Source organism: Blennius ocellaris (genome assembly GCF_963422515.1).
Source record: "Blennius ocellaris genome assembly, chromosome: 21".
Lineage (NCBI taxonomy): Eukaryota > Metazoa > Chordata > Actinopteri > Blenniiformes > Blenniidae > Blennius > Blennius ocellaris.
In genome coordinates, this window is record NC_137670.1 from 1,286,294 (window position 1) to 1,298,942 (window position 12,649).

Sequence of the window (12,649 nt, forward strand, 5' to 3'; positions counted from 1 at the left end):
CTATCGTAGCGTTGCTATCATAGCGTTATCATCGTAGCGTTGCTATCATAGCGTTACCATCGTAGCGTTACAATCGTAGCGTTACAATCGTAGCGTTGTCATACTATCATAGCGTTACCATCTTAGCATTGCTATCATAGCGTTACCATCGTAGCATTGCTATCATAGCGTTAACATCGTAGCGTTACTATCGTATCGTTACAATCGTAGTGTTACTATCGTGGCGTTGCTATCGTGGCGTTGCTATCGTGGCGTTGCTATCGTGGCGTTGCTATCGCAGCATTGCTATCGTAGTGTTGCCATCGTAGCGTTACTATAGTAGCGTTGCTATCGTAGTGTTGCTATCGTAGCGTAGTGGATTAGCGCTATTAAATGGAGGCATTGTGCATCAGAAGTTGACTCATGACTCACGTTTCTGGTAAATAATGTAACCATCGTCAATAATGTGCCGTGTTTGAGTCTTAAGACAGTGGAGTCGGCATGCAGGATAGAAAAATATACATTTAAAGAATGGAACGGTCATGGAGACACAGACAGAGACAGACAGACCGACAGGTGAGACAGGTGAGACAAGTGAGACAGGGGACATTACCTCTTGGACTCCAGCTGCTCCTTCAGCTTGCTGTACATTTCCAGCACTGCAGAGGACGAGACGACAGGAGCAGAGACGTTAGTTCAACCATCAAGGTCGGAGGTCAAGAGGTCAAGAGGTCACCGGAGGGACGTCGGGTCGGCACCGCTCACACTCACTCACTCACTCACTCGTCACACAGCTCTTCTGAAGGTCCACTGGGAGGACCAGATTCCCAGTAGGACCAGAAGGGAGGGACACGAGGGACACGAGGGACACGAGGCAGCAGCCATACCTGGAATACAGAGCTGGAGCTTCTCCACGGTGGTGGCCATGTTCCTCTGCTGGATCCGGCAGCGGATCACCTCCTCCGTCTGGGCCGTCACCTGAGGAGTCCCAGGAGACGGTGAGGAGGACGGGGACGCCTGGACACGTCCCTGACAGGACAACAAAAAGCTGTGGCCTTACCTCCCTCCCTGCTTCTTGCAGTCTCCGGTTGGTGTCGGTCACTTGACCCTTTGGAAACAAAAGCATCAGGCGAACTCGTCAGGAGCTGCTGCTTCAATATTTCACTGTAAATGTTTGATTCCCACCGTCTGTTAAGAGACACCGGCCACGTTCACGGCCGAATTACAAAGTAAAGACATTTAAAGTACTTTTACATTAAAATATATCGATTTTCTTTTATACTTTGTTTTGTAAAAGAAAATGTTTAATCAAATTTGGAACACTTTCATAATGAACTCATCCCTATTTGCATTAAATAAAAGGAAACACTTTGAATTGTCAGTAATTAATAGGTTTTTAGAAGCACGAAAACTTTTTTTTTTTTTTTTTTTTAAACGTGGGAAATTCTAAAACCCCGGCTCGTGCCGCTCACACAACATCGTCCAGACCTGTTTAATCAAATTTGGAACATTTTCATAATGAACTCATCCCTATTTGCATTAAATAAAAAGGAAACACTTTGAATTGTCAGTAATTGAAGTATTTTGGAGTTCTTGACACAGAAGAGGTCGACCTTTCATTCTCCTTTGTGCTCATTAATAAAACAGCAAGCATGATTCCAAACATTATATTTATTTACAATGAAAACAAATAAAACACAGATTCTAACTACCTATATACAGCTTGGAGTGTGTAGGTGTGTGTGTGTGTGTGTGTGTGTGTGAGACGTGTGATGGAACTACAAAACAAGATGGCGGATCACAAGAAACTACATTTCGAATGGAGGCTACCAGGGAGCAGGAAGTCTGTCCTGGGTCTCCACCTTGTGCTGGAGAACAACGGAAGCTCCTTCAAGGAAGCGGCAACAAGAACTGGGCTTCAACGAGGGGAACGGTTCTTCTACACGTTCTGGACGTTCCCCGGGGGGGGGGGGTCTGTGAAAGCGGTTCCAGGGTGCAGGAGGTCTCGGCCAGCGCCATGCATGTCACCGGACCCTGGTTCTTCCTGGTTCTTCCCGTCCGCCCGCCCCCCCCCCCCTACCCACCACCACTCCCCCCCATGCCCTCTCCATCCCCTCTCTCCTTCCGTGGCTGCAGCTGGTCAGCCTTGTAATCAGCTCATTGTCCATGAGGGGGCAAGGACAAAGGCGGGCAAATTCGTATTAACCAGGCAGCGGGGACCTGAACCCGCCGCCGGTGCTCCGGGTCTCTCATGGGTCTAATGGCTTGTGACAGGCCCTTTCTCACAGATTCAGTGACAAACTTCTCGATTCTGGACGGGGATTTTTGAACTCTCGGCTCTTGTCACACGGCTGAGAGCCATGACCCAATTGACCAGTCAGGTTTCTGATGACGAGCCTTTGAGCAGGGGAGCAGGGGAGCTCCCAAACCAGGGGGGGAATAAACTGCATAATCGCTCTTGTTTTGTCCCGGCGGCGCCGGAGCCGGGGCGCCGGGACGCCTTCCCGACCGCTGGCGTTTCTTACAAGCCGAGCCGTGTCGTTAAAACCACAAGACGCTCCGGCGGTCAAGACAGCGGGGAGTAGAACCTACGACCTCCCTCATTACGTGACAGTGCCTGGTATCATTAGACCAGTGGTTTTCAACCTTTTTGACCCGAGGCACACTTTGTTTGGAAAAATCTGGAGTCACACCTCCACCTGAAAATGTTAAAATACTAAACTCTGTAGCCTCTATTAACAATATAAAGTCTTTCTCATCAAAGTTTTATCAACAGGAATCCAGTAAATCCAGAAAGCAAGGACTTTTTTTAATAGTGCCTCCCTCAGTGTGAAACCTGGACCTGATGGATGAAGAGCTGAGATCCTGGTTTTCAAAAACTTCTCCATCACTGTCACTGACACAGTACTTTGATACAAGATGGTAGCAGGAGGTGGAGATGAACCACACTGACGTCTGTCGCTTTACATTTCACCGGCAAAGTTCTGTGCTGCCCTCTAGTGGTGAAGAGTATTTATACAGGATTACTCTGCAACACACTGTCGCCTGACCCGGTACCTCGGAATCGATACCGGTACTCAACCGTACCAATCATTTAAAGAAACAGCCCAGAGACATATGGGGGGATGTAGAAACAGGGTGTGGTGCAGTTAATGGAAACAGTTTCTCGATTTAAAAAAAAAAAAAAATCCTGAACAGTAATTTATGAAAGGGGTGTGATTTCAGTGTGTAACTGTGAAAATAATCTTCTTCATCAATCACTGGGTTTGAAATGACCATGATGATGAAATATGGTTAAATTCAGCCTCTTCATGGTCAAAACTCTGATCCTCCATAATGTAAACACAACTTGGGCGTGTGCACAACTCGTGATGTCACTCTGTTATTGTCAGAAGCTCCGCCCAGCAGAGGAAATAGCGCCGTTTATCGGCTATTTTCTCGCAGATTGCCGCGTTTTAACATTTTACCCTTCAGCCAGTTAGCAGGAAAATGTTCTAGAAGAGACACCAGAGTGTTTTGGAGGTGAAATTTTCATTTCACTAGGACTTTAAATGAAAACCCACTTCCTGTTTCCACGCCATCGACCCGCCTCTCCTCCGGCGCCACACTTCTTACCATCAGCTTCTCTGCGTCAGCGCGGACCTTCAGCAGCTCCGTGATGGCGTCCACGAAGCCCTGGTGGTGAAAATTGCACATCTTTTCGATCTCGCGGTCGTGGTTCCTGATCCTGGCGTCCAGCTTCTCCATGAAGCGCTTGTGGGCATTGGGCTGGTCGTCGTAGATGGACCTGACAGGACGGCAGGAGAGAGGGTTGAGGACCAAGCGGCTCGTCGTAGGTGGAAAGGAAACGGCGAACCGATGAGAAAATGAACTGACTGAATGAATAAATGGGCAGAATTTGACACCGAGAAGCAATTTCTGCCATTGAAAGAGTGACTTTATCTTCAAAGCTCACTTTGTGTGTGACTGGAAATATATATATTTAGAAGGAAAACAAGAGAGCAGAAGGTCGATAGATCCGTCATCTACAGCTATTGTTTCACTCATCCATTCATCCAAGAGGTTGGACTCAATTAAATTTGTATTTAAAAAAAAAAAATACATATAGGCTTTGTAATCAATTGCCTTATATTCACTTACATATGTTGACACGTTAATCAGTGACTTGATTTCAAGCTGCCACTACGATGAAAAGCTCAGCAAAAAACTGAAATAGTGCAATTCTTCTTTTCCCTGGAGTTTATATAAAGAGATAAATGAAGAACTCTACGCTGCAGATCATTTCAGAGACAACAGCTCCATCTAGTGGCACCGAAGCAGAATACTGCACTCAGAATTAATCTGTTATTCACTTTAAATACCAGAATATCGTGTCCAAACGGTTTTCACAGTGTCTCGTCTTCACATGAACTGGAGTGACTCCGGATCCATACATTACTATGGTGTCAGAACCGGATTCCGATACTGGATCGGACCCTCGTCGAGTCCAAACTCTGAAGCAATTTGTTGAAAAAAAAATAAAATCCAAGCTGCGTTTGAAACCATTTGCTTGGTGGTTTTGCGGCCCGGGTCGGGGCCTCGTGTGGACGGGTTCTGGTCCACAGGCCTTATGTTTGACCTTACAAAGGGTTAAAAGGGAATGAGGAAGATGAAAGGGTAAAGCAGAAGTACAGAAGTGGAAGTATATATGAGGCCCATTGTGAAAGTGGTCCAGGTCTGGGTAGTGACCGCCAGCCCTGCAGAACTCTAAACACCCCGACAGGAGGAACCGCTCATTAAATACCCCCAGCTTTACTTTGAAGTGCTTCACTAGACTAACAGGCTCTGAGTTAACCACGAGGCCGGACCAGCAGTGGCTCCACGAGGGAACAAGCTCTGGGTAACGTGGCGACGAAACCACAGGAAGGAGCGGAGCTGCAATGGAAAATACATGCAAAGCGACCGCGGGCGTGTCCAAGACCAGTCTGGGAGGTCTGTGGTGGCCTACCCCACAAACTCCAACCTTTAGTCACATGTTACCAAAGAAAATGTTCGATTTGTAGGTTTAAATGAAGTTGAGAAAAGGTACTTACTACCACCAACTGCCTGATACACTACTGCCCCACTATCGGGTCTCGACTGATGTGTATTCCTAACATATGTTGTGGTTTTGATGTTCTGTGTCCAGAGTGTGGCGGCTCGCTGACCTATTGCTGGAAAGGTTGTAGAGACGTGGCAATGAGCAACCAGGTGATGAAGAGGAGGATGATGATGATAATCTAGTTCAGGGGTCGGCAACCTTTAATGCTCAAAGAGCCATTTGGTCCCGTTTCCCACTGAACACAACACCCAGAGAGCCACACGCTTTTATTTTGACAGTCCCACAGGAAGACACAACACACTAAACCTTCTTCACTGCTGGTTGACGACTTACAACTAATAAACTAAACTACATGAACTAAGCAACAAAAACACAATTATTACCAACACTACAAACCTAACATAACCCCCAATAATTACATTTAAAACGCCACAAACAGAAACTCCCATAATGCATTGCAGCTCTCAGCTCCTTTATCGCTACACATTATTAAAATGGAAGATAAATGTGTGAGATGTGGATTGTTAGAACCATGAGTGTGATGGTGTGTCTTTAATGTCCTGTAGTTGTTGTGGAATTCACTAGAATGTTCCGTCACTCTCAACAAGTCTGTAATGGACCTCCTGGAACTGTGGGCTTTTACTGTGAAAGGTACAGGAAGCTCCCAGCTTCAGACACCAGTTGAGCCGCTGTCATGACCTGCAGCCGCAATTCTGCGTTCTTCATGCTATTATTGTTGTGATGACGTCACATCGCTGCTCGTTCACGACCCTACATTTTACCACTCTTTGTAGCGGGACTGCGCTCTGGGTGGCCTTGCCTCCTTACATCCCTCCAGGATGACCTGCAGTGGGACGGAGGCTCCAGGAGCCGCAGTGGAGGGGCCAAAGAGCCGCGGGGTGCCGACCCCTGGACTAGTTCATGTGCCTCGGGGTCAAGCCGGAGTCGTGGCTGTGCCATCAAAAATCCAGTTCGCTAACGACCATCAGTCATATTTTATTAATGTTTAGCTTGTAGCCTTGAAGCTTGTTAGCATGTAGCATACGTCAGGGTCACATGATGTCCCTGAACGCGTCGCTCGGGACCGTCGGCCATCATGGCGGCTCGGACACAAACTGTCTTTTGTCGCTGAAACAGTTCAGAGAAAGGTTTTTCTGGAAACATTGGTCAGCAGCCAGACGTCGTCGTTGTTCCGTCCTGATCAGTCCTCCAGGGTCTTCATAGCCTGAAACCTCAGACACTCTGGGGGGGCTTTGCCCCGGCCTCCAAACCCCCGGGCCTAACTTACAGCCCCCCCGGCCGCCGCTGTCAGAACATCCTGGAGAGAACCCTGGATAGATATCGCGGTTCTTTTGTGGCTACCCTTTAGTCAGAAGCTAATTAGCCTAGCCGCCACCGGCGGGACTCCGTCTTTCGGTTTGGACCAATCCACGAGCCGTGCTTCTTCTTTACTTCCTCTCTGGCCAACGTTCCTTTCGGTTTCGGGATCTAAACATGGATCTTAGTTTAACCTACTTGAGAAAGAAAGAAGTCAAGAACACGGCGAAGGACATTCTGTCGTCCGAGACTTTAAAATAAACAATCAGGTTCTGTAAGTTGTGCTCCTGCCGGACTGAGCAGCACGGAACCCTTCAGGGCCGCCGCTCACCGGGATTCCCCGACACCTGAAAAACGAGGCCTGCGGGCACGTCTGGAGGAGGAGGAGGAGGAGGAGGAGGAGGAGGCACGCCTCAGTTATTATGAGCCTGTCAAACCGGTGTCATCCACAGACCTGGAACCAAAACACCACACCCCCATAGGGACCTGGTACCAGGGTGCAGGAGGACCCATCCGGACCAGAGACCAGCCAGACCCATAGGGACCTGGTACCAGGGTGCAGGAGGACCCATCCGGACCAGAGACCAGCCAGACCCATAGGGACCTGGTACCAGGGTGCAGGAGGACCCATCCGGACCAGAGACCAGCCAGACCCATAGGGACCTGGTACCAGGGTGCAGGAGGACCCATCCGGACCTTCTGGGTTTGCTAAGCTACATGTCATGATGGCAACAAGTGAGCTGTCAGCTGCTGCAGCTTCCGGAAGAGCCACACCCACCTGATGTTTACCTTTCTGACAGGTGAGCAGCGGAACATCCTCATCCATCCAGGGACCAACACTTAGCCCTGCTGCTAACAGCTAGCTGCCCCTCTTTAACCTGAATGTAGCTGCTGATGCTAACAGCTAGCTGCCCCTCTTTAACCTGCACGTAGCTGCTGATGCCAACAGCGAGCTGTCCCTCTTTAACCTGCTGATGCTAACAGCTAGCTGTCCCTCTTTAACCTGCTGATGCTAACAGCTAGCTGCCCCTCTTTAACCTGCTGATGCCAACAGCTAGCTGTCCCTCTTTAACCTGCTGATGCTAACAGCTAGCTGTCCCTCTTTAACCTGCTGATGCTAACAGCTAGCTGTCCCTCTTTAACCTGCTGATGCTAACAGCTAGCTGTCCCTCTTTAACCTGCTCGTAGCTGCCGCTGCTAACAGCTAGCTGCCCCTCTTTAACCTGCTCGTAGCTGCTGATGCTAACAGCTAGCTGTCCCTCTTTCACCTGCACGTAGCTGCTGATGCTACCGTTAGCCTGCCGGTGGCTAACACGGAGAGCTAACTGAGGAACAAAAGGTCTGATAAATATCAGACGAGCAGCGGAACACGAACAAACAGTCCGCCGGGAGACAGAATTCCTCACCGCAGAGTGGGACCGACACAGGCCGTGTCGGTGCTCTCGATCTCCTGCAAGATCCGTTCGTGTTCCGTTACACACTCCAGCGTCTCGTTCTCCGCCATGATTGTTGTGTGTGTGCGTGTGTGTGTGTGTGCGTGTGTGTGTTCACTGCAGTGCACGAGCGGGTGCACAGTGCGCGAGCTCTGATTCAGAGGACACGCGACCACCACTGACGATGATATATATGTATATATATATATATATATATATATATATATATATATATATATATATATATATATATATATATATATATATATTCTACAGTTTTATTATGAAACATTTCATGAACGTTTTAATTGTTGACATTGAAACTACGTACAAAGGTAAAAATTAACGTTGCACAAAAGTAAAATAATCTATGAGTGTTGAACAATTAAATTATTGTACATAAATGAAAGGATGATTATAAAATGTGATTAAGTTTGACTTCTTCCAGTCAATTTTCAAACATGTTGAATTATATACACCTCCTATTCTCTCCCCCTCCTCACTCTTCCTCACTCTTCCTGGCCTGCTCCTCTTCCTCCTCCTCAGACTAATGATTCATTGATCGTGATTTAATTATCTCTGACATTAGAACCATTGATTTTTCAGGTCTTAGTTTAACTTTTAAATACAACCGATTCTATATTCTTTCTCTCTGTATTTTCATTTATTTATTACAAATCCCTGAAATGTGAGTCATAATCACTGGTTGGATTGATTAAGAGGAACGACGGGTCCTGAACTCTCCTCCTCCTCCTCCTCCTCCTCCTCCTCCTCCGTCCCTCGTGACGACAGGAGATCGTGAATCTTTACCTTAAAGTTGTTCCCAGAGGCAAATCCACTGATTCCAACTCCACCAAGATGCTCCCAGACCTCTTCTCCTCCTCCTGCTGCTCCTCATCACTCCGTCTCGGAGGCTCAGGTAGAGCTGCATGCACCCTGCCTGCAGACATGTCTCTGTGTGTGTGTGTGTGTGTGTGTGTGTGTGTGTGTGTGTGTGTGTGTGTGTGTGTGTGTGTGTGTGTGTGTGTGTGTGTGTGTGTGTACCTGCTACGCTCAGCAGAAAAACCGGGTGCAACAGGAAAAAGAGTCTCGTGATTCACTGAACTTTGGAGCAACAAACCTGCTTTGACTCGCAGGCTGAGTTCATCCTGTCACCGTGAACCAGTTCATCCTGTCACTGTCAACCAGTTCATCCTGTCACTGTGAACCAGTTCATCCTGTCACCGTCAACCAGTTCATCCTGTCACCGTGAACCAGTTCATCCTGTCACCGTCAACCAGTTCATCCTGTCACCGTCAACCAGTTCATCCTGTCACCATGAACCAGTTCATCCTGTCACCGTGAACCAGTTCATCCTGTCACCGTCAACCAGTTCATCCTGTCACGTCAACCAGTTCATCCTGTCACCGTGAACCAGTTCATCCTGTCACGTCAACCAGTTCATCCTGTCACCACCGTAAACCAGTTCATCCTGTCACCGTCAACCAGTTCATCCTGTCACCGTCAACCAGTTCATCCTGTCACTGTGAACCAGTTCATCCTGTCACCGTCAACCAGTTCATCCTGTCACCGTGAACCAGTTCATCCTGTCACCGTCAACCAGTTCATCCTGTCACCGTGAACCAGTTCATCCTGTCACCGTGAACCAGTTCATCCTGTCACGTCAACCAGTTCATCCTGTCACCACCGTAAACCAGTTCATCCTGTCACCGTCAACCAGTTCATCCTGTCACCGTCAACCAGTTCATCCTGTCACCGTGAACCAGTTCATTCTGTCACCGTCAACCAGTTCATCCTGTCACTGTGAACCAGTTCATCCTGTCACCGTCAACCAGTTCATCCTGTCACCGTGAACCAGTTCATCCTGTCACGTCAACCAGTTCATCCTGTCACCACCGTAAACCAGTTCATCCTGTCACCGTCAACCAGTTCATCCTGTCACCGTCAACCAGTTCATCCTGTCACCGTGAACCAGTTCATCCTGTCACGTCAACCAGTTCATCCTGTCACCACCGTAAACCAGTTCATCCTGTCACCGTCAACCAGTTCATCCTGTCACCGTCAACCAGTTCATCCTGTCACTGTGAACCAGTTCATCCTGTCACCGTCAACCAGTTCATCCTGTCACTGTGAACCAGTTCATCCTGTCACCGTCAACCAGTTCATCCTGTCACTGTGAACCAGTTCATCCTGTCACCATGAACCAGTTCATCCTGTCACGTCAACCAGTTCATCCTGTCACTGTGAACCAGTTCATCCTGTCACTGTGAACCAGTTCATCCTGTCACCATGAACCAGTTCATCCTGTCACGTCAACCAGTTCATCCTGTCACCACCGTAAACCAGTTAATCCTGTCACCATGAACCAGTTCATCCCGTCACCGCCGTCAACCAGTTCATCCTGTCACCGTGAACCAGTTCATCCTGTCACCACGGTGAACCAGTTCATCCTGTCACCACGGTGAACCAGTTCATCCTGTCACCACCGTAAACCAGTTCATCCTGTCACCGTGAACCAGTTCATCCTCTCACCGTCAACCAGTTCATCCTGTCACCGTGAACCAGTTCATCCTGTCACGTCAACCAGTTCATCCTGTCACCACCGTAAACCAGTTCATCCTGTCACCGTCAACCAGTTCATCCTGTCACTGTGAACCAGTTCATCCTGTCACCATGAACCAGTTCATCCTGTCACGTCAACCAGTTCATCCTGTCACCACCGTGAACCAGTTCATCCTGTCACCGTCAACCAGTTCAACCTGTCACCGCCGTGAACCTGTTCATCCTGTCACCGTGAACCAGTTCATCCTGTCACCACCGTAAACCAGTTCATCCTGTCACCATGAACCAGTTCATCCCGTCACTGCCGTCAACCAGTTCATCCTGTCACCACGGTGAACCAGCTCATCCTGTCACCATAAACCAGTTCATCCTCTCACCGTCAACCAGTTCATCCTGTCACCGTGAACGACTTCATTTAAACTTTATTTAAATACAGTGTTTATAAACCACATTACAACAATCTGGCCTTTATTAGCTAGAGAGCCCCCTAGTGGTGAGACGTTATATATATTTAACCAATGTTTTAACCAAGGGGGGTTAAAATCTCCCCTCGGGGGGGCAGGAGGGCAGGGGGGAGGGGGGGAGGGGGGGCAGGGGGGCATCAGGGTAGGGGGGAGGGGGGGCAGGAGGGCAGGAGGGCAGGGGGGGCCGGGGGGGGCAGGAGGGCAGCAGGCCGGATTACACTTTCTACTTCCTGTCATTGTTGTGGGTCTGGATTGACCCATTAGAAGTGTGGATGTGGTGTTTGACAATGAGATCTGGACTGCAGCCCTGAATATGAGCTTCCTTATTACCACACACACACACGCACACACACACACACACACACACACACACACACACACACACACACACAGTGTAGGAAGTGTGTCACCAACGGCTCACTGCAGCACAATGGAGGAAGAATGGATGGAAAGATGACAGATGGCGGAATGGAAAAGACGTATAAAGCTCTTTCTCTCTTTCTTTCTTTCTTTCTTTCTTTCTTTCTTTCTTTCTTTCTTTCTTCCTTTCTCTCTTCCTAAGTCTTGTGGATGAAAACTGTCCAGAAAGAGGCTCAAACCCAATCTGACCAAACCAGTAAAGAAATTGTAAAAATTCAAGATAAAACATTGATGATCTTCACAGTTTGGACTCGACACTGATGATCTGAGACGATCTGAGACAATCAGAGACGATCTGAGACAATCAGAGACAGTCAGAGGCGATCTGAGACGATCTGGACGATCTGAGACGACCTGAGACGATCTGAGACGACCTGAGACGATCTGAGACGATCTGGACGATCAGAGACGATCTGAGACGACCTGAGACGATCAGAGACGATCTGAGACGACCTGAGACGATCTGAGACGATCTGGACGATCAGAGACGATCTGAGACGACCTGAGACGATCTCAGACGATCTGAGACGATCTGGACGATCAGAGACGATCTGAGATGACCTGAGACAATGTCAGACGATCTGATCGACCTGAGACGATCAGAGACGACCTGAGACGACCTGAGACGATCTGAGACGTGGTGAAGCTGCGTGGCGGCGGCTTCCTGCTTCCTACCAAACGCGGCCGGAGCCAGAAAGTCTCCCACAATGCAACAGGAGAAGCTTCTGCAGGTCTCACTGGACCGAAGTGTCTTTTCAGACGTTCAGTCCGTCTCCATTCTTCGTCCCCCTCAGCTCTTCCTGTCCACGGCTTCCTGCCGTCTTCCTGTGTCTGTCCAGAGCTCCGGTCCGACACGAGTCCTGACCTCCATTGTCAGTCACACTGCAAACACAAAGCCTGGAGGACATCCTGGAGGACGTGGTGGGGGACATCCTGGAGGCGCCGCAGCCAAACCAGAGGAGGAGCTGCAGAGGCCTCAAGGCCAAACCCTCAAACTGAGACCAGCCTCCGGGACGGGGACGAGTCCCCCGTGAGGTTCAGCTCATCGTGTCTCATGGACCATCATAAACCCTCCTCTCACCTGTCCCGGCCTGTCCTCACCTGTCCAGGCCTGTCCTCTACTGTCCTCACCTGTGGGAAGTGAGGGAAGCTGTTGACGTGACGAAGACTGGAGGTGAAGACGAGCCTCGTCAATCGTTCTGATCTCAGGATTGAGTCACTAAAACACGTCCAGATGTGATCAACCTGATCGATTCTATAAACGATTCCATAAACGATTCTATAAACGATTCTATAAAGACAAACGTTGCATTAAAAGTTCCTCGTCCTTCATTCAAGACCAGATCGTGTACAAACGTCCTGCGTTGAGCCACGTGGACCAGCAGAGGGCGCCA

At 48.9% G+C, this 12,649-nt stretch overlaps 1 protein-coding gene across 1 annotated transcript in view; it reads right to left on the reverse strand.

The window, feature by feature from the left end:
• exoc6 (exocyst complex component 6) overlaps nt 1-7,882 on the reverse strand; it is a 28,679-nt gene extending 20,797 nt beyond the window's left edge. Inside the window, exons 1-5 of the mRNA XM_080516682.1 lie at nt 7,783-7,882; nt 3,595-3,766; nt 1,040-1,087; nt 867-957; nt 593-638 (exon numbers count right to left, since the gene is read on the reverse strand). Coding sequence (XP_080372808.1) covers nt 593-638; nt 867-957; nt 1,040-1,087; nt 3,595-3,766; nt 7,783-7,880 — 455 coding nt within the window. The 5' untranslated portion in view covers nt 7,881-7,882. The remainder of the gene's footprint in view (nt 1-592; nt 639-866; nt 958-1,039; nt 1,088-3,594; nt 3,767-7,782) is intronic.
• Between the last annotated feature and the right edge of the window lie 4,767 nt (nt 7,883-12,649).